The sequence below is a fragment of the Ciconia boyciana genome, chromosome 5 (genome assembly GCF_034638445.1).
Source record: "Ciconia boyciana chromosome 5, ASM3463844v1, whole genome shotgun sequence".
NCBI classification, from domain to species: Eukaryota; Metazoa; Chordata; class Aves; order Ciconiiformes; family Ciconiidae; genus Ciconia; species Ciconia boyciana.
In genome coordinates this window covers 15,516,385-15,538,191 of record NC_132938.1, presented here as the reverse complement: position 1 = coordinate 15,538,191, position 21,807 = coordinate 15,516,385, and the positions used below count along the sequence as shown (strand labels likewise).

At 39.9% G+C, this 21,807-nt stretch overlaps 1 protein-coding gene across 1 annotated transcript in view; it reads left to right on the top strand.

Annotated features, from left to right (window-relative positions):
* Positions 1-21,167, top strand: part of CLNK (cytokine dependent hematopoietic cell linker) — a 34,944-nt gene extending 13,777 nt beyond the window's left edge. The window contains exons 8-16 of the mRNA XM_072862479.1: positions 765-893; positions 3,842-3,869; positions 7,442-7,460; positions 8,591-8,666; positions 9,831-9,871; positions 12,786-12,919; positions 13,297-13,374; positions 13,505-13,660; positions 21,021-21,167. Of these exons, the coding sequence (XP_072718580.1) occupies positions 765-893; positions 3,842-3,869; positions 7,442-7,460; positions 8,591-8,666; positions 9,831-9,871; positions 12,786-12,919; positions 13,297-13,374; positions 13,505-13,660; positions 21,021-21,167 (808 nt within the window). The remainder of the gene's footprint in view (positions 1-764; positions 894-3,841; positions 3,870-7,441; positions 7,461-8,590; positions 8,667-9,830; positions 9,872-12,785; positions 12,920-13,296; positions 13,375-13,504; positions 13,661-21,020) is intronic.
* Positions 21,168-21,807: the final 640 nt, after the last annotated feature.

Below are 21,807 nucleotides of genomic sequence, written 5' to 3'. Positions count from 1 at the left end.
AATATGAAATAAGACCATAAAAGGACAGTGTAGCTTCACAAATTCAAAACTGTAAAAGCACAGAAATAAGAACATTCTCATTTCATTATTCCACAATATTTCACTATTTGTTTCTATTTGCATTATGGTGACCAGAATGGTTCTTAATTCTCTCACCTGACTTAATTTTGGTCTGTACCATGCAAACACACAAGGGTCCTTCCCCAGGAGCCCACCACTGAAGGGCAGGTCTGCAGTGCAGGATGGATGCACCTCCACTTTTACTCACCCAAGCTCCCTGCGCTACAGCTCCCAGTTGGAGCTGGGCTGTGACTGGCTGGTCTCAGAGCATGGGCAGAGCATGCCCACATCTGCCGGAAAACACTGGGCACCGTGTTAGCTGTGAGTTTTCTGGGATGAAAAGCATTTTTTCCTGTGTGTGTGAACTGCAGTGTGTTCCCTGGCTGGGCCTTATACACAGCCATATCCACCCAGAAATACCAACACTGGAGAGCTGTACTTGGCACATACTGGTGAAGCGCATGAAAGCGGTGTTAAGTGGCACATAACACAGTACAGTAATGTCTTGCAATTGTAGAGTATTATCCAAAATTACTATTGCTATTGAAGGGCCCCAAGAAGCTCCTCGACTTGAGCTAAGCTTAGCACAGACGTTGAAATACTCTTGGAAAATTCCAGTGTTTTACTTCTGGAGCTTGCACTTACAGTCCCTCCGCCTCCTTTATTCCCTAATAGTTCTTCAAATTCTCCTTTGACTTCTCTAGGCCTCTGAAGACACTGCCAAAGCAGTATCAGCCACTTCCTCCAGAGCCGAAGATAAGCAGCCAGTTCTTTCATACGAGGAAAACGCTCAGCCAAGCTCATACCTTTCCAATATCAGCAAAAGTCACAAGGTACGGGTGCATTCCTTATCCTCATCCCCTGAGAATCAAAACACTCTCCCCAGTCAAACCATGAGATTTTACCTCCATCGCACCTCTGCTTTTACTTAAGAAAAAAAAGTTATTGTTTAGACAGCTGTGAATAATTGAGAGAAGTATTTAGCGTAATGTGACACTAGCATTTTTTTAAAGAAAAAACTGCCAAAATAATGGTAAAGGAGTGGAAAAGTAGGTGGAACTCTCATGAACAGTTTAAGGTTTATCCTACTTTTTCTTGCTAACATTTAGAGGTTTTGCAACCACTTCTAAGTAGAAACAATTGCACTTGCTTAGCACAGTTGGTGACCCAAGTGATGGGGAAACACACTGACCGCACCAGAAATACACTCCACATCCCAAGGACATTACATTCAGCAAAGGAAATGACTAATCTGTAGCCAGAAGTCTTGCTCCAGCCCACGAGGCCAATGAATCCAGACTATGAGTCGCTTCTTGCCCTTTCCGTCTTGCCCTCCTCTGTCATACAACACCCATGTTCATTCAGCATCCCGACATGGCAGTGTGGATGAGCACTGAGTCCTGAAGCACAGACTGCTTGTGTCCAGCTGTATGACCAAGCATATGCATATGCCAGGTTATGAGTCTGGTTGCTTTTTTCACCTAACACACGTATCTACTCAGATGAGCATGTACATATGCTGCTCACTGCCATGTAATCAGATGCGTATGTGCTCTTGCTGTGTGACCAAAATGCACATTCATAAATGGGGATGGTGGTGGACACAGGCTGGGAACAGGAATGACACACAGCCAGGGGCCACAGGGTATAATGCTCAAATGCCTCTCAACAAAAACCTATTGCAGCCAGAAGTTAGGGCACAACTGAGCTGTGTCAACCCTGTCCATCCTTCCATAAAGTTTCAATTTCAGTTCATCAGGATGGAATTTTGCTTCATTTTACAAAGATCACTACAAATCCCATGGGGGAAAAAAAAAAGCTAACAAACCAATGAAGTAATCTTCTGCTTAAAGTTAAGTATATACTTATGGACCGAGCCCTACGGATGGGGGGGGGTCCTGAATGGTGCTTAAATTCTTTCATGGATTAGGTTCCAAAAGCTGTTGGTTGTTAAGACATTTTATTAATATGAAGTAGCTTCATATTCAGATGCGAGACCTGACCTATAGCTGCAAAGTTCCAAATCCCATGACTGATCCCCTCCCTCAGTAGGGCAGCACATACATTGAAAGCTCTGTGAGAACTGTTATAAGCCATGTTTGCCAGCAGACATCAGTATGCAAAGCACTTGCATTTGAAAGGTCCTATTAATAAAGCCAAAATCTGTAATATAAATACATGTCATTTCTTATGCTAGAATTAAAAGGCAGTAGCAAAAGTCATAACCACCAAACTCCACACTGCAGTTATAGATACCAACATATTTCTAATAGGTTTGGGGTTTTTAAGTTGTGCTAGGTTTTTTTAATCACATGTGTAAGAGACTAAGACCACACATGATCTGGGGAACGCACTTCACAAATTTCCCACACAAACACTTCACTCAAAATATTTCTCATTCATCTTCAGTCCAGCCACAGCTTTGAAAGGAGAAAACATATGTATGAGCTGCAGTGTGGAGGAGTACAGCCGTTATCTGCTAGACTGTAAGCAAAGCTATCAAACCGCAGATGTGATTTAGCAGTGCAAGTCCTGTTTTCCAACAAGATTTGGAAGACTTATAAAATTAAACACATTATTATTTATAAACTCTATAAATAGCCTCATAAAAAATATAGGCATGTGCAGGATCATAAAAAATATAGGCATGTGCTCCTTAACTTTACCGTGCACCCGATGTCTTGCATACAGGCTTTCACACGTCAAATAATGACCTTGAAGACCAAGCTAACAAATTGCAGAAGCTAACACAAAAGCAACTAGCCAAACCCAAAAGTTCCTCTCCTTTCTCTTAGCCTTCCTGAAACTTTCCTGTAACAGATCATTCCCAAATTTCTTACCTCTCTAACTCTCCATGCTGATGTTTTCAGCACAGGCACAAGGAAGAGACCCCTTCTTGCTGAACAAGTGTTGAAAAGTAGCTCCTAGGGGTTTTTTTGCATTCTCTCTGACTGATTTAGCAAAATAACTCACCGTCGTATTTTCTCAGTCCAGGAGGTAAGCTAAGCAGGGACTAAATCCTAGAGCCTTCAAAAAACTATTAGATGCCTATCCACACCTTATGTTGCTGAATAACTTCTAAAATCAGGTCCTCTAAGTCTTTTATTATGAGATACAAGCTGCTAAAAAGCATGAGTGTTCATCAAACCCAGGACATGTAACAAAAGATGTCTGACTCAATACCTTGTCCCTTTTGGGGGAGAATATTTTCTGATGATCCTTTTCAGGAAAGGAAGATACGCCTGGTGATCAAGTATATCAGGAGAAGGCAGAAAAATACTTAAACACCTACTTGAATCAGGACCATGAGGAGCATTCTCTATTTCTCTTTTCCTGGTTTGCACCTCCTTTCCTCTACATTTTCCATTCTGCCTCTGCGAATGTTTCATTTTTGAAACTCTCCAAGGAATTTACCTCCATTTATAGCTCACTTTAAAGTTAGTAATAAGACATTTTGGCATGAGATGAAAAGTAGTGAAGAAAGCTGATAATCATTCATATCTCTTCTCCCCTCCTCCCAGAATAAATCCTTAACAAAGACTTTTCTCATTTACCATAATGAATTCAGTGGATGCTATTCTTTTTTATGGAAGTCCATAACCTTTTCCTGCAAATAATTTATGTAAAAAAAAATCAGCCTCTGAATTTCTATAGCACTAATAAAATTCTTCCCTTGCCAAGGGCTGTTAATTTTCAGTGATGATGTAATCAAAGTATTTAAGTACTCAAAGTGATTTTTATTTTATGATAACAAAAGGTTTTGCATATAATTCTTTTCCAGACATCTATCTGTTAAGGAACTAAATGAAGTAAGTAATCATCTTTGTATATATTATGATGATAAAAAGCATACACATTCCATGGCTGCACAGCCTCCCTTGTAACAGTATTGTAGCCTATTAGGTAAAAATACTCTAAGAATCATATTAGCTTTGGGTCATAAATGTATCTGTCTTTTATGTGTGTAACATTTTCAATACCACTACTGTATGAATGGTAAGGTAAGTTCCTGAAGTTGCCTGCAGAAATGAAAACATACATACAGTGTAAAGCTACCTTCCCAAGTAACCACATAAAAGCATCTCTCATAACTACCAGATGCTGCGGATGCCTATGAACAGTAAGCAGCAGGAGAGACACTCTCTTTCAGAGAAACAGAGATTACACATAGATTTTTAAAAGCAGAAAACAGAAATGGTAAAGGTTAACAGAGTAGTGTAATAGGATTACTGTGATGTAAACACAAGGCTACCTCAAAAATGATGTGACCCTTTTCAAGAAGAGAAACAAAACACTGTCAAATTTTCTATCCAGAATGAACCTCACCTATTATCCCCCAGCTTCCTTCTCTCTCCTCCCCCGCCCCCTCCTTCCCTAGGGCCTCTCACAAGTCCTGCAAAATCCGTCACCTCAGACAAAGGGCAGCTTTGCCTGCAAAACAGCTCGGCGGCAACCGAGGGGGCCACCACGCTGCTGCTCAGGCACCTGCGTGGTCCTACGGCTTCCCCCAGCCGAACCCCTCGCCGCCCTCCCCAGTGAGGTGAGGACCACAGCCACAGTGTGCCAAAGCTCACACTCTGCTATGTCCTCAAACCTCCCGAGCCATGGGCAGCCCAGTAAGCCCCAGTACATCCCCCAGTTCATCTCCCACTAGCCCCATCCTCCAGCTCACAACCCACCTTCCTCACAGCCAGTCTGCAAAGCTCCACCAAGGGCAGATCTGGGCTCGAGGCACTGCTGAGACGCGTGTGCTCTCAACGCCAGCGATGCTGAAGCAGCAGCTCTGAGTTCCCCTGTCTGACAGAGGCTAAAAGGGCTCTTCCCTCCCTCCCTGCACCTCCAAGCTGACCACTTCTCCTCCCAGCACGGCCACCTGCAGCCCCGCCACCGACGACCCCTGCACCTGCTGGCTGTGGCCAGAAGGCAGAAGCTGAGAGGCAATGCTGTGAGTTCACCTATAGGCATATATAAAGCAGAAAGCAGTAACTTTTACACAGAGACTGGTAAAGTGGTTGGGTTTGGTTTTGGTTTTTTTTTCAGATCCCAGTTTCTGTAAAAAGTTTTTAACAAGTTCCTTCACTTTCTGCTCAGGCCAATTAAGTAAAGCAGAGGAAATGGGTTTAGCAATAAAGGGGTTTAGTTATGACAAGTGGTTTCCTATAAGATGTATTAAGAGATACAGTCCCTACAATACTGCAGAGTGTTAAAGGACGTTTGTAAAATTCAGAGATAGGGTATAATTTATGGCATTTTGTATTTCTCGCTGCATATTCTATTTACTGCACTAATATGTTTCTGTTATATTGTTTTTTCTCTCATTGTAAGGGAACAGAGGAAAGAAAGGCATATCTATACTAGTTAAATTCAGCCATTTCCTATCACAGTGGGCTGTAGCACAAATCTGTAGACTGGTCTAGCTCTAACTTTCAAACCCTTTGAGTTTTTCTTCTCCACAGTTCTGACTGGGAGGCTGTCCCAGAACCCCAGTCCTCCCATGGTTAGAAACTCTTTTAGTTTGAAAGATCATTACAAAACATGGTTTGATTGCAATATTATAATCAACATTTAATGCTAAAAAATGGGATATTGGCAAGAAAGATAGTATTTTAACACAAAAAGCTTTGTCTTATGCTAGATACTGACTCATTACAAACCAAATATGAAAACACCCCCAAGAACAATAAATAGCTTACATCTGTAATTAATATTTCTGGCTGGGCATTGTACAGCTGCACAGCTCCTAACAGGCTCTTAGTTTGACTACATCTTAAGCAGAAATATTGTATCTCTCATAACAGGGAAAAGATAAAATTTATTTTGGATCACTTCCCATTCATATAGCTCTGAAGACATAATTAGTTTCAGTGTGACCTACAGAAGAGGAGGCAAGAGCATGCCCTTGTCAGGGTTTCAGACCCCAAATGGCAGGTCAATAGGTTTGAGAGCAGGACTGCCCTTCCCTGGGACCCAGATGGGCTGTAGGAAAGGGTCAAGAGAAGCCTCCTGAAATTGGAAAGGACAAATGCAAAATCCTGCCCTGGGATGGATTAACCCCCTTGGCAGCAGCTCTGCTCAAAAGGACCTGGGGACTGTAGGCTGAACACGAGCCACTGGTAGCCGTAAAGGCTAACAGCGTATCAAGCTGCATCAAGAGAAGCACAGCCAAGAGATCAAGGGAAGGGACTATTCCCTTTTACTCATCACTCATTAGACAACACCTGGAGTACCACGCAAGGCTGCTGTTGGCAGAGAGGAGTGGGTCAGCAGAGGGTCACCAGTGCAGTCAGGGTGTGCAACACCTGCCCTGTGAAATGAGGCTGATGGAGCTGGGATCCCTTAGCCTGGAGGGGGGCAGCTCTGGGGGAACCTAGTAGCAGCCTGCCAGTGCCTAAGAGATGATTATCCAGAAGGCAGAGCATGGCACTTTACAGAGTGCACACTGGAAGTACAAGAGGCAACGATCTTGAAATGAGGGAGTTTTCAACCAGAAATAAGGAAGAAAAAATAATTATGAGGGTGTTGGAACCGGTTGCCCAGAGAAACTGAAATCTAGGTTCTGGAGATTTACGAGACCCAGTGGGACAATGCTCTGAGCCCAAGTCTCATCTTGCAGTTCACCATGCTTTAAGCAGGAGCTTGGACTAGAGACCTGCCTAGGTCCCTTCCAACCTGAATGAGACTATGAATTTCTAAGTAATAGGAAAACATTGCTGGGGAAGTAACTTTTAAGGAAGACTCAAGGTGCAACATCTGAAAAGAGTAAAAAATTCTTATCTTTAATATTTATGTATTATAGTCTTGTGTGTATCAAATTAATCAAAATAATTACTATTCCTGTGTGAATCAAACAATACAGAAATACAGTGAAAGTTTATGAGTCAAAATCTGGTCTCTAGACACCTGTCTATCATTCACTTCTCTGTAACCTAATATGCTGAATTAAGACTCCCCATACAGTGATTTTGAATGAAGTAGCTGCCATGACAGTAAAAATAGTTGTACTGTCAGTGGAGGAGCCTGAAAATAAATGACTGATTTTAATCTTTGGATAGTGTATCTCCAGTTAATCAAAATCAATCTCTTGATTTAATACAAGATCAATGATGGACAACCATATTGTAAGTTAAACTGATGCACAATAGTCATTATGAAATGGTGATCATTGCAACAAACCGTATGTTCACTTCTACCCCTAAAAATTTGGTTCTCGTTGTCAGTGGACTGTCAATCAACATTCAGCTGAGTTTTTGACAAAGTGATCAGGTATTAATGATTGAATGTCTATAAATTGTTTTAAAATTAAAAGATAGTTGGGTCTGTTGGGGTAAGTTCAAGTTGGTAAAAGAAAAATATTTACTGTCTATGTTATCATTTTATATAGGCACCTGGAAGAGAACAAGGTTAGTACTTAATATTATGATATTAACTTGTTATCTTTCCTTCATATTCCAAGAACATAATATTCTATCATTAAAACTCCAGCTGAAGTAATCAGTATAGGAACCTGACATCTACCCTGCTACGTAGCAACAGGCCGTCTGGCTCTATATTTAAATGAGTAAGAGACATCCCCCAGGTATACATCTGCTAAGAATAAAAATAGAGAGATTTAGAGTGACCTCAACAGTTGTGGAAGATGACGCAAAAAAAGGAATTTAACTTAGCATAAACTACAGCTATTTGTGGAACCAGGGTATCACATTTGTTCTAAGCAAATCAAAGTCTTCAGGTCTTGGGGAAAATAAGAGTATTGGAACCTAAAAAACTGAGGGAAGGATATCCTGAAGATAAAAGACTGGATCTGCACAGAGAATATCTCCCTTCTCTCCATCTTGCTCCTCTCCTGTAATTTAGGGTGAGAATTTTGAAAGATTTTTAAGAGCTTTAGGTTTTTAGAGCTACAAAAAGCAGGGTTTTTTTAAAAAAAACATGTTTTAAAAACATGTCAATTCTTTAGATGTACATACAGCTTGGAAAAAAACAGCTTAAGCCATCCGCTGTGTATGTGTGCATGAAGGTCCATGAAAAATGTTACTCTGAAATACTGTGAAGGCTGCATGATTTTTATGCTGTTTACACCTCTGTGTTAATAAGTTCATAATTTCCTCTGGCAGTTCCTTTTGCGGATTAAGGCACAGTTTCCTGATTTTCAGCTAGTATTAATGCAGTATTGACTGCATTAATACATTCAATGCCTATCTATCCTGTCCTATAAAAAGGATTTATAAACCCTCTCTATACTTCTAGTACAGCATTCTGCATTATTTACCATTATGTGAAGCCATATTTGGCATCAGCAAAACCTGTAACGTTCACCATGTAACATTCAGTACTAGCATAAATGTTTCCCACTGAAATCGTTAGCTGACTCATTTAAGCCAGACTGGTTGTAGTCTATTACCTTTTTCTATTGAACTGCCTCCCCTCATATATGAATTTAATTAAGTTAATTTATTTCATGGTAGTTGCTAGATACTGTCAAAGTTACACATAAGAGGAAATAATAATTTCCTATTCTTTTTATTAGTAGCTACAGATTTGGGGAAGAAACCTGAAATATCTTTTCGAGCACAACAGTATAAACCAAAGCATCATCCTGAAGCCAGGTAGGAATATAAGAATTTCATGAGTTTGTACTGGATGCTTCAAGGACTAAACATTCTGCCCTAGAAAATTATACTTCTCTATGCAATAAAGCAAGATGGTATCGCTTTCTAATGCCATGTAGTGATATATTATGTTTTGCCGTGACGCATGACAATAACCATCTTTGGTAATTGCTTTCAAGCTATTCTAATTGCACATTCAGTTTTTATCTTTAATAGCATCCTACTGTATTACATTGTTGCCTCACTTTCCGTGATAGGGTGTTAAATATACTGTATAAAGAAGCTCTGCCATCTCCAGTCTCAGCATTTCCTCTCCCCCTTATTTTGTTTTTATTTACAAAGAATACATACTTGGCCTTCCAAAGGCCAATTATTCTTCCATAGAAATCTGCCACAGTTGCTCCTATCTTTCTTTTCTAAATGTGTTTTAAAATCTATATCCTCCTAAAGTACTCAACAAAAACTAAAAGTGTAGGATAAAGTAGAGGAAGTATATGAATGATTTCACATCTTTCCTAGACAAATACTGCATCTCTCATCTAGCCTTGTTTACGATGATGGCATTTCCCCAAGATAAAAGTATTGCCTGGAGTAAATGTGCAGTATTTTTGACCCCTAGCATTTTGTTTCTTCTTGTGTGGTACCAGTGGCTGTTATGTGAAGTTATTTGGTCGGTGCTCTTCCCAGTGTAACCGTTCTAATTAATAGCACAACAAAATACCAGCTGGGTACTCAGCAGCAGTCTAGAAAATCAGAAAGGACAGGGAACAACTGCTCCCTGGGTCTTCATACAGAAGGACTGGGAACATCAGGTGAAATTAGCAGGGAATGGGCTCAAAATGAACAAAAGCAAATTGTGCTTCACTACACATGCAGTTAAAATGTGAAACTCTTGCCAAAGACTCTTGTGGAGAGTAAAAATTTATGTAACTTCAAAAAGTGGCTGGTGAAATTAATGGAAGATAAATCTGTCAAAAGATGCTAAATACAAAATTACCACCTGAAGCCCAGGAAGGCCCAAAGCTGCAATCTGCAGAGGGAGGAAGGGGTATTCTGGGGAAGCACAGCTAAGCATTGCTCTCTAATTTGACTCTTACTTAAATACTTGCCACTAACAGAAATATTTTTCTGACGTTACTTTCATTCATCGCTTTCTCCTAGCCTTCAATGTACAAGGAGCTCTAAAAGCGTTTGCAGCTCAGGTAAGAACCAGAGATTGCTTTGAAAACTAAACCTGGCAGGGATAAGTAAGAATAAGGAACAGATTCGTGTTTCTAGGTGGGTATGTCTGCACCAGGGATTTTCAATGCACGGAGTTAGCGCAAAGGGATTGTTAAAGAAAGCAAGCAGAAAACAAGTAAAACAATGGCACAGTCAATAGCAGTGAATAAACAAGCGGAGAGTTACTTGCTTGGCTATACCCCATGCCTGGTTCAAGCTAAGAAATGCCCAACCTAGAAGGCAAGTGTTAAACCATTGCAGACCCCCACACCCAGAAAAGGAAGGGGATTTGGATGAGCCACTGAAGGACAATGGGGAAAGGAAGAGAAGACAAATTGGGCATACAAAGAGACACCCACAGAGAAGGAGCATGCTGTGAGCACAACAGTCTCTGCTTTTCTAGGCAGAGATGCAATCAGTTGGGCTAAATGGAAGCTACAGATGTTCAGGACATTATAGAGCAGCTACTAGGGGTTTAATGTCTTTGTGTAAACAAAGACACTGATCTTTGAAGAAATTGCTTTACATTTATCCCAGATTCCTAGAGGGAAGGACTTGTAAGTGCCACTACCAGGCAGGTCTGTCAAATTATTACGGTTGGTAATCCCTGGACACACATCCCCTGGACTATGTGGTTTTACCTAAGGAAACATACTGGAAGCCAACATTAAAATTTGTGGGGTGCACTGACAAGAAACGGCCTGTGGTACGGCTTGCCCGGAAACCGTGGCAATGTCCCTCTGCTCATGTTCCCTGGATTTCTTTAAGATTCCCAGAACTGAATGCAACACACAGGAGCAGTATCACTTCATTCATATGCACTCTGTCTCCCTAAACTTGAAGATAATACTTATACAAACACCATTAAAAGTTGTGTTAGTTTTTTGCTGTGATATCATATTGTATCTGTTGTCCACCAACTTCTTTCAGAAAAATACGGCCTCATTATTATTTAACCCAAAATTTCTATGTGGCTCATCCCTACCTCTCACTATAGTTACACCTGCTTTAAAAAGTATTTCCATAAACCCAAAAGAGACAGAAAAACACCCCAGCATCTACTTACAGACTTTTGAAAAGCAAAATCCCTTTATTAGCCAAACTTCATAATAAGAATTGTGTAAGCAAAAGAAAACACTTATCATTTTGTTGTGTAAACATGTTTTTCTTTTTGCAGAAATGCATACTAAAGATAAAAGATGCTATAAAGGAAACTCTCTGATATATTTGTCTTTCAAAAAGATTCACTGATAAAGAGGTGTATCTACACCTTAGATGGAGTACATATAAATAACATGACCTTGGTCTTTTTGGTTTTTTGAATGTCATTAAAACGCACCAGCCAAGTTAGCTCACACTGCATCTCCATTCCTTAAAAAGAGAGTTCGTAGCTTGGGAGACTCAGGAGCTTTGGGGACCAAGGAGTTATAGGAATCAACCATGCTGGTAACTTCCTACTGTCCTTGACTACATTTACTATACTTTTATATTTTCCCTTAACTGCCTCTGCAAATGCTCTTTTGTATCAAAACCCCTGAGCTGTGCCAACAACCTAGGAGTTGCATAATGTGAATTTATGGTAAAAGCAAACAACACCAGGAAGAACATATGGACTATATTCTTTATTCAGATAAAGTAGGATTCACCTTAACTTTGGTCATTGCCAGGCTAAACAAGCCCACCTCCCCTAGCTTTGTTTCACAGGCTCCAGCTCCCTGACTGTGGTGGTGGCCTTCTACTGAGCCACTTCTGGTTATTAACATCCTTCTTGTGCTGGGGGTGCAATTCCACATACTCTCCTCTCGATACCTACTAAAAATCTGTCTTCATAGAATCCACAAAGCTCATCTAGGTCTGTTTCCTGCTGTTCTCAGCAATCTCTCCATCTTTTTCCTGGATGCCCCACACCCATCTCCACTTCAGACACTTCCTACCGTCCCTACTACTGCTCTTGGTCATTCAGGCTCTCTGAGATGGCACAATCTCTTTTTCCCTCTGTAAACTCCTTGCCCTCATGAAACAACAGGGACAGAACAAACAAGTGGCCTTTCCCCCCACTATCCTACAATTTCCTTTCAAGTGCATGTTTGGATCATATCAGCACTGGAGCTGCTTACCTTGGTGACTGAGTGCTAGCTTCAGTTACATGGCGTTTAAATCTCCCGCCGTTGCTCCTGGCCCCTGCCCAGGTCTCATCAGCTGCTGTTGCACGAGCTGCGGGCTCCTGGCCAGTCTCTTCACTCCCCCTGAGGTTCCCCCAGTTCAGGAAACCCACCTGTGCACCACGCTGGAGCGCTCTGCGGCAGATCCTGCCGGCACTGGAGCTGCTCACCTCAGTGACTCAAAGTCGCAGAGCAGACTGAAATTCACCAGCATGGCAGAACCTCTGAATCCTTCAAGGTTTCAACAGCTTGGTGGAAACAATGCTAGCTGGCAATAGGATAACAAGGCACTTTAATATGATCCAACGTAACAGCAGCTCTGATCCAACACAAATACAAGGGGCTCAAAAGGCAAAAGTAGAACAGAATGAACTGTTACACTTGTCCCATATGTATTATTTTATTTAGCATTTGATATTTTATTAATAGTTTACCTTTAATATTTTGCTATGTTTATGTGCACAAGAACCTGGCAGAGTGATGTCAATTAAAAAACATCAGGAAACTAATATGTTAAATCCCTTGGGGCATGAATCTGAAATCACTGGTGCTGCATTAGCACAAGACCACTCATAACTGACAGCTCTAAATTTTAAAGGTTAGTACCACAGTACTGTATTTCTAACTGTAAATGCTATTCTCAGGCTTACTAAGTAAAACCAATAGGGTAAAATGAAACTATAACTTAAGTTTAAAAAATACAACTTTTTTCCTTCTGAATTTACTTTTACAGGGTCCATGTTAAATGTAGAGAATTTGTCAGTGAAGAGGTCACCATCTCCTACGCCGTACACAGCATGCAAAAATAAATCAAACCATTCACTTGTAAAATGGGAAATGCAACCTCTTACCCAACCCACTGAAAAGGTAAAGAACGCTTCACTTCATAAGGAGACAGGTTTTTAGAAAACAGGATTATCATTATAGGGCACACACACACCATAAGAACTGCTGTTTACTGAAAATATTTCCCCAAGAAGTTCAATGGTCTGAAAGCTGTGGGTATTCAGCACCTCTGAAAACAGTCTAATGTGAGCTCTTGAAACCACAGATAAGAATTTACACGGCTAATTTGATTCAGATTTCCTAACAGGACTTCTCAACATAGATGCATTGCAATTATTTTTATAAACTGTGCTAAACTTGCTTTAAATGCAGATCAGGTATAATCTATATTCACTGGTTTTTGCTTCTGCCAGCTGTGGTTAATATCTATACACTGATTATACTATCTTAAAATTAAGGATTTAAACAACTATGAATGGTACATTGGAGAATATGATCGCCATGAAGCAGAGAAGGCACTGTTACAGGAAAACACTGTAAGTACAATTTACCTTGAAACCTGGGGTGTAAACTCTTGGAGAAAATGTCTGTAAACTGTCCACAATGGCTTACAAGTTTTTTTGCGAACTAACCCTACAATCCATAATTTAAATCTGTGTCATACAGGATGAGACATTCTTGGTTAGAGATTGTTCAAAGAAATCAAACACTGAACCATATGTTTTGGTTGTCTATTACGGAAGAAGAGTATACAACATTAAAGTACGTTTTCTGGAAGAGAGCCAACAATACGCACTGGGAACAGGGCTCAGAGGAGATGATGTAAGTAAAATCCCATCTAATCTTACAGTCTATTGCTTTTATGTCGTACTTCACAAGTTCTTAATACTAAAGATTAGTTATAAACTCTCCCACATAACAAGCTTGCTGTTTCATTAAAGGTTTTTACAATACTCTTATTTCAAGTATGTCTCAAAGTTTCAAGCAACTTCAAGATAACAATTTAAAACTGAATTTTACATGCCATGCTCAAATTCAGATTTAAATCGATGTGAAAATTTCCTAAGCACTTATAATACTTTTACCTACTCTAAGTAACACCTGCAAAGTAAAAGGGAAAGAAAAGTCTTCCCTTTCCAGGTATACATATTATTTTAGCATATTTTTTAACTTGTTACAATATAAGCAGATATTTTAAAATATATAGAACTCCACATATGTGACACCATGGCCTGTTGCTGTTACTGCTGCATAATGTCTCTTATTATCTGTCTCATATGGCAAAAGGGGAATCAGTATCTTTTTTAATAAGTGAGGAAATAGGATAAAAGTTGTCATGGATATTTAGAAGTAATTAAATCATGTGGGTTCCCACCAATCAGTCTTCCAGATATGGTAAATTTCAATTAGAAAACCCCTTAAGATTAGCAATGTTTTTTTACATAATTAAATTCAATTATATTCATGATAAGAGTCTAATTCTTATTCTACCTATACAACTAAATAACAAATACTGTATCTGCATGTCTTAACCTTTTTTTTTCCTTGTGTGAAAAACTGAAACAGTCATCTCTACAAAGATGTGATACTCACAAAAAAAATTAAAAGAAACTTAAAGAATGCTCAGCTGAGCATGAAATTCAGCATAAGGGAGGACCGCCTGCACAGCAAAAAAGCAAAGCAACAAACTATAAGGGTTATTAGCTATGTAAACGACAGACAGAAATCCAACTAAGGTGAAGCAGCAAAGCCTCTGTAGCTGAATCATCAATTATGTCCTTTTCACGCATGTCAATACTTTCAAAACTTACCTTTTCTATAGATAGACTTAAAAAAAAAAAACAGAAATCAAAACTGACCCTAGCTAACTTGATAAATTTGGCAGGTCCAAGATTTACATTTGGATTCTTAATAGAAAATGTGGGATAGGATTCATGAGCTTTCAGAGATGAAGGGCAAGGTTTATGGGCAAGTTGTTCTTCACGATCACTGGTTTAATAATGAGGGGAAAAAAAATCCTTCATTGTTCAAGCACACTGAAACAGTTTGGGAAGCAGAAGGATAGAACAAATCGAGAACTGAACTGCAGGTACCATCACCCTGGCATTGCTGTAGTAAACCATCAGTCTTCCGTGAAACATTGTCTGCATTTCTGAACTGAACCTCTTCAGATCACTTCCTGGAGTTTTAGTGTGATTTAGGAGAAAGAAAGTTTAGTTTTCCATGGTTCTTACATTGTTTAGTCTTCCTGTAATGGCCCTGATAAAAAAAGGCGCAGATTAGAAACGATGACTTACTAAAAAAATTGAATGGACCTGAAATATGGTACACTACAGGATAATGTAGTACATGTACAGTACACTACAGAATAAAGACATAAAACTAAATTTTCATCATTTTAACAGATTTAGCAATTAAGGCAACTAGAAAATTACCTGAACAATATGTGAACAATTTTTACTGAACTAGAAGGAAGGAAGAACACAATCCCTCCCATCTCGGGAAATACCAAAATATATGATTTTGTTGTATGTTCCAACTTGTGCACAGAAAGTACCTTTTCTTAAACAGTGGGTCTGGACTGACAACAGTCAAATTGGAAAGTTGCAATTCCAGAATAAGGATTTCAAGCATCTAGTTAATAACCAAGAGTATATCTAAGACTTGGGTCTATCAGGCCAAATCTGTAATCATGACATGTTACCATAAGCCTTCTTTTTTAATATTGACTATTGTTTCTCTTGAATTCAGAAATCCTCCCATAGATCAACTACAACAGAAAAAAATTCAGAATTGTTTTGCTAGTCAGCTATGTGTAGTAGCAGGGAGCCACAGAAATGACGGCCTCCCACTTCTATGCATTATTCTCAGCAGCAGACATGAAAATAAAATTAACACTGGACTGGGCACGAAGCACATGTGCAATAATGAACAATCAACAGCACCAACCTTGCTCAGCAGAGCTTCTTCTACCTCAGGCAGTCCGAAAGGATTCCCCAAAAATGCTCTTTCTTGAAAACTGTCATCTCAACTTCTGCAGCTTGCTTAAGGTTCTTATCTCAGGAGGGTGAAAACAATTTGTAAGGCTGTGAATTACAGCAAGATTGCTGCCTGTAATTTTCCAATGCCTGTTAAAATGCTTTCCAGAGTGCTCTGCATTGCGCCTCCACAGGGAAGCCCTTTGTTACACCACATTTTGCAGTATGCAATGCAGAGAGACTAGCTGCTTTATCTAGATTAGCTGAAAATTCTTTCTTCACCTGCTAAAGAGAAAGCAACCTAAACAACAACAAACAGGTGCAGACCTATTACACTTCTCCCCAGTTGTTCATTTTATTCAAAGGTTCAATCTTACTGATTTTCTGCAGCATGTTTTCACTTTTGAATTAGTCTATTTCCATCCATTAAAAACTTGTTTTTCCTTACATTTAATTATTCAAAGTTTTCCCTATCTGATTGCAACTCTTGATTTTTCATATACAGTTCATGAGGTGTTAACACTTTGTATGATCAAAAAAGACTTCTGATTAACAATTTTTTTTAATGTATCTAATTCAACTTTCATGAGTGCATCATTAGCTCTCAAATAGCCTTCTAAGGCCTGGGGGGGGGGGAGCACTGATCATCATATTTCTGTTTATTTTTAAAAATTGTTACTTCTATGCCTATGTGATGGTGATCAATGGCAAGTAACTGAAGTCCCATGCAGCTAAATTAGTATCAAGCTAGAACATAATGAATAGGAGCAGAGGAAAAAAAAAAAAAGGGCACAAACACTGTTAGTAGAGCTGTGTCTTTTGCTAGCAATTTAGCCACAGATGTTGCCACAGATCTGTGTAGCCACAGATCTACATACATATTTCATATATTATACTGAGCTCACTATAGCTTTATGTGATTTGGCCTTTAAAGACAGATCCCCAAATGGGACATATGTGGAATTTTGGCATTTACATTCAAAACTGCTGCTCTGGGCACTCTTTACTTGGCTGTTGCCTTCCCCAACTCCAGTCAGTTTTCGATATTAAAGATCCAGAGATACCTGCTTCTTTTCATGTACACAGTTCTTTTGAAGATAAATAAATCAAAACCTTGGTCACATTTAAAGTTGATCATGACACAAAAATTAAATATTTTTCTTATCGTCTTTGCAAAACTACATCTGCCACACACAAAATACATATTTTTAGCATGTCTGCAGCATCAGGCTCAATTCACAATGCAATAACTAAATATCAAAGGCAGAAGTAGGCTCCTCTTCAAGTCAGTGCCTGTTTTACAAAGAATCTTAGAGCAAGGCCCAACGTGTATCGCTGGATCTCACTGTTCTGGCCACAGATGTTTTCTCCACCCTCACCACTCCCTATCACTATTTGCAGCTATCTTTCATTTTCAAACCATTAGTCGTACAAGTCACATCAATTCAACTCAATGTACCTCAAAGTGAGTCAAATGGATTAGCTCCAACTACCTTCATCAGCCATTAAACTGGCCTGACTCTTTAGAGGGAGATGAGGGAGCACTTCCACAATGTATTCCACTGACAGTGTTATGTCAAAAGTTACTGCCAGGAAAATGGGCACAGTGAACACCTGTCAGGGGATGCTAATACTTTCAACTGAGAGAGATGTAAGATGTTTACAAGGTAAACATCTTGTCCACAGCTTAAATGACAGTTCAAGGACGAACTGTTCTCATTCAGGATGTGCAACATGTAGTCCAGAGTCCTACCACCACCTCAATGGAATTCAAAATTACACCTTTCACAAGCAATCTGTGAGACCCTATTCCTGTCTCCCCAGAATAGTCTGGAGACCAGCAGATAGGACATTCCTAAGGCAGCAGAGATCTGTTTGAGTCTCTTCAGACAGTGAAGAGAAATGAACAATTCTGAAGTACTGAATTTTCTTCAGCTTTACGTCTTTACGTGTCTTTACACCTAACAAAGTGTGCATTTCCATTAAAAGGGCCAAGGACAAAGTTCTGGATCATCAGTTCTCACTTAGTATGATGCCTAAGTCAATTTCATGTTCTAGCAGCCAAGAAGAGATTCAGAGGTTAATATTTTAAATCTCACTAACTCAAACAAGAGTACAGGATGAAATAAAATAGGAAAAAAAAGATCTAAGTAACAGCTGAGACATTTTTCCCACATTACCAAAGAACTACAGCTTAAAGGTACAGTGATGAATAACGTGACATTAGCCAAGTGAAGCCAAGTCAAATTTCCAAAGCAGATCAACAATTACAGTAAGACTTTTTAACTTTCCAACCAACAAAACCCATGAGAAAACAGAAAAAGAACTGGTACTGATAAAGAGCAAGTTAAAAATAAAAAAAAGTTAGGATTACTTTGGTATGACATGAAATACAAACCACAGTTTTGCCTAGATTTCTAGTAGCAATAGTGATCTTGAACGTAAGGCAAGACAAAACAGCAAAGTGAAACAAATGTATACAAGTAAAAATTATAAAACCAAAACTTTAAAAAAATAGCACACTGGTTTTGAGATCAAATAATTTTCATCTTAAAATAATACAGGAACAGTTACACCAAATCACAGATTGGATTCTCTTGTTATAAACAAGGTGTGGATCAGATGGAGATGACAGGGACTATCATGAGATACCATCATATATACAATGAATGCCCATGCTTACAGTAAATGTGATATAATATAAATACAGGATAAGTATTAATGTCACAGTAAGCTTGCATTACTGTGTACAGTTCTAGTGATTTAATACCAATGAGGCCAAAGAACAGCTCAAGAGGAGAAACACTGGTGTGAAGACAGCTTAGTGGTATGATGAGAGCTTACAAGTTACATACAGGGAAGAGAACTATTTAAACTGAAGGACTGCTAACCATCAGAATGGTAGGATTAAAAGACTCCCACCAGGACAGATGAGGATAAATACCTTGGATAGCTTTCTGTTGCTGCTTGATCAGTTCAGGAATCTCGAACCACACCTTTATTATTTTAGGAAAGGGCTTGGAGGATGTCATTGTTTTGAATACCAGAGAACAAGACTAAAAAAGCCTGCTGAGCACCTTCTTGTTCCATACTTTAAAGGGAATTTATAGCAATTTTCTCAGTAAACTGAATGGGAAAATAAAAGGTATATTTAAAAAGTCACAAAGAAACTTGCAGTGTAAAGTATCAACATGTTGGGGACCAGGGGGGTAAAGTCCCTCCCACTGTAAGGGAAGATCAGGTTCATGACCACCTGAGGAACCTGAACATATATAAGTCTATGGGAACCTGATGAGATGCATCCCAGAGTCCTGAGGGAATTGGCTAATGTAGCTGCCAAGCCACTCTCCATGGTATTTGAAAAGTCATGGCAGTCAGGTGAAGTCCCTGGTGACTGGAAAAAAGGAAACATTGCAGCCATTTTTAAAAAGGGTAGAAAGGAGGACCCTGGGAACTACCAACCTGTCAGCCTCACCTCTGTGCCTGGGAAGATCATGGAACAGAACCTCCTAGAAGCTATGCTAAAGCACATGGAGGACAGGGAGGTGATTCGAGACAGCCAGCATGGCTTCACCAAGGGCAAGTCCTGCCTGACCAACCTCGTGGCTTTCTACGATAGAGTTACCACATCAGTGGACAAGGGAAAAGCAATGGATGTCATCCATCTGGACTTCTGTAAAGCCTTTGACATGGTCCCTCACAACATCCTTCTCCCTAAATTGGAGAGATACAGATTTGATGGGTGGACTGCTCAGTGGGTAAGGAATTGGTTGGATGGTCACATCCAGAGGGTAGCAGCCAACGGCTCAATGTCCAGATGGAGATCAGTGACAAGTGGTGTCCCTCAGGGGTTTGTACTGGGACCAGTGCTGTTCAGTATTTTCATCAATGACATTGACTGCGAGATCAAGTGCACCCTCAGCAAGTTTGCAGATGACACCAAGCTGAGTGGTGCAGTTGACATGCCAGAAGGACGGGATGTCATCCAGAGGGACCTGGACAAGCTCGAGAAGTGGGCCTGTGTAAACCTCATAAGGGTCAACAAGGCCAAGTGCAGGGTCCTGCACCTGGGTCGGGGCAATCCTCGGTTTCAATACAGGCTGGGGGATGATGTGATTGAGAGCAGCCCTGCAGAAAAGGACTTGGGGGTACTGATGGATGAAAAGCTGGACATGAGCCAACAATGTGTGCTCACAGCCCAGAAGGCCAACCATATTCTGGGCTGCAAGAAAAAGAAGCATGGCCAGCAGGTTGAGGGAGGTGATTCTGCCCCTCTACTCCACTCTGGTGAGACCTCACCTGGAGTACTGCATCCAGCTCTGCAGCCCTCAGCACAAGAAGGACATGGAGCTGTTGGAGCGAGTCCAGAGGAGGGCCACGAAAATGATCCAAGGGCTGGAGCACCTCTCCTGCGAGGACAGGCTGAGAGAGTTGGGGTTCTTCAGCCTGGAGAAGAGAAGGCTATGGGGAGACCTTACAGCAGCCTTCCAGTACTTAAAGGGGGCCTACAGGAAAGACAGGGACAAACTTTTTAGCAAGGCCTGTTGTGACAGGACAAGGAGCAATGGTTTTAAACTAAGGGAGGGCAGATTTAGACTGGATTTAAGAAAGACATTTTCTACAATGATGGTGGTGAAGCACTGGAACAGGTTGCCCAGAGAGGTAGTGGAGGCCCCATCCCTGGACACATTCAAGGTCAGGTTGGATGGGGCTCTGAACAACCTGATCTAGTTGAAGGTGTCCCTGCTCTTGCAGGGGGGTTGGACTAGATGACCTGTAAAGGTCCCTTCCAATCCAAAGCATTCTATGATTCTATGATCATGTACCACTAATTAAGTGTAACTTTTGATGGGAAAGTTAGTAATGATTTATAGTTGCTTCACCTTTTCAAAATCTATCATCGCACCTACCATCACAAACTTTTACAGGTGATACTGCATTCTCAGGGCTTAGACATGCTCCCCTTTTGCCCTAAGCAGTCAGGTGCTTTCTCCTACACAAAACAGAGAGACACAAAGGAATTAAGATGATTAAATTCTGGCACTTTTCCTTTTATGATAGCTTCCATCTAATCTAATCATAATTCTGTGCAAAATATGGCCTATTTCTAATGCTGTAATTTGCAAGTCTTTTAATGTTATAGACAAAAACATCTGTCAATTCCATTTTCAATCACTGACTACAATTTTTCCTTTTCCCCCCAGAAATTTAATTCTGTGAAAGAAATCATTGACTTCTACAAATATGTTCCCATCACACTCATTGACGGAAAGGATAAATCAGGAACCCAGAGAGAACAATGCTACCTTACATATCCATTCAAGTTGCGCAAAAGATGTTTTCTGCCTTAACGTCACCGATTCATTTGTATAGATGTAAATAGAACAATAATTTAAATGTCTCAAAAATCAGATTAGCCTTTGAGTGAGGAGCTCCCCATATTATGAAGCGTTCTAAATGCTCCACTAAAAAACTTCTCTCCAACTGAGAATACAAATCTACTCCATTTTCTGATTCTTGTAATTTGTTTTTAACTTTGAGGATACAGGTGAAGTATATGCCATTGTATTAATTCACAGAAAAATGTTAAGAGAGACTGACTCCTGATATATTGATAATGACTGAGCAATTTGCTTATCTGGCACTGTATCTTCTAACACAAGATGAAAACCAAACTCAATCTTGCTTACCCAAATGTCACTGAAGCTCACATAGTAGTAAAACCTAATAAAGCATACTACAGTCATATAAAAAAAAATCTTGCTTTTAAAAATACACATGAAATGCTATTTATCTGGGTATTCACTGTAACAATTTCATTTGGTCTGCATGTGTTTGCACAATAACAAGCTGTGCTCAGCAGCCACTGAAGTCAGAGGGCATCAGCTGGTGCTCATAGGTATTGGAGCAGATTATAAAGCTAGCTTTAATTATGTAAATTCTATTACTTAACTAACACTTATTCTTTTAGCTTAAGTAGCAGATACTTGT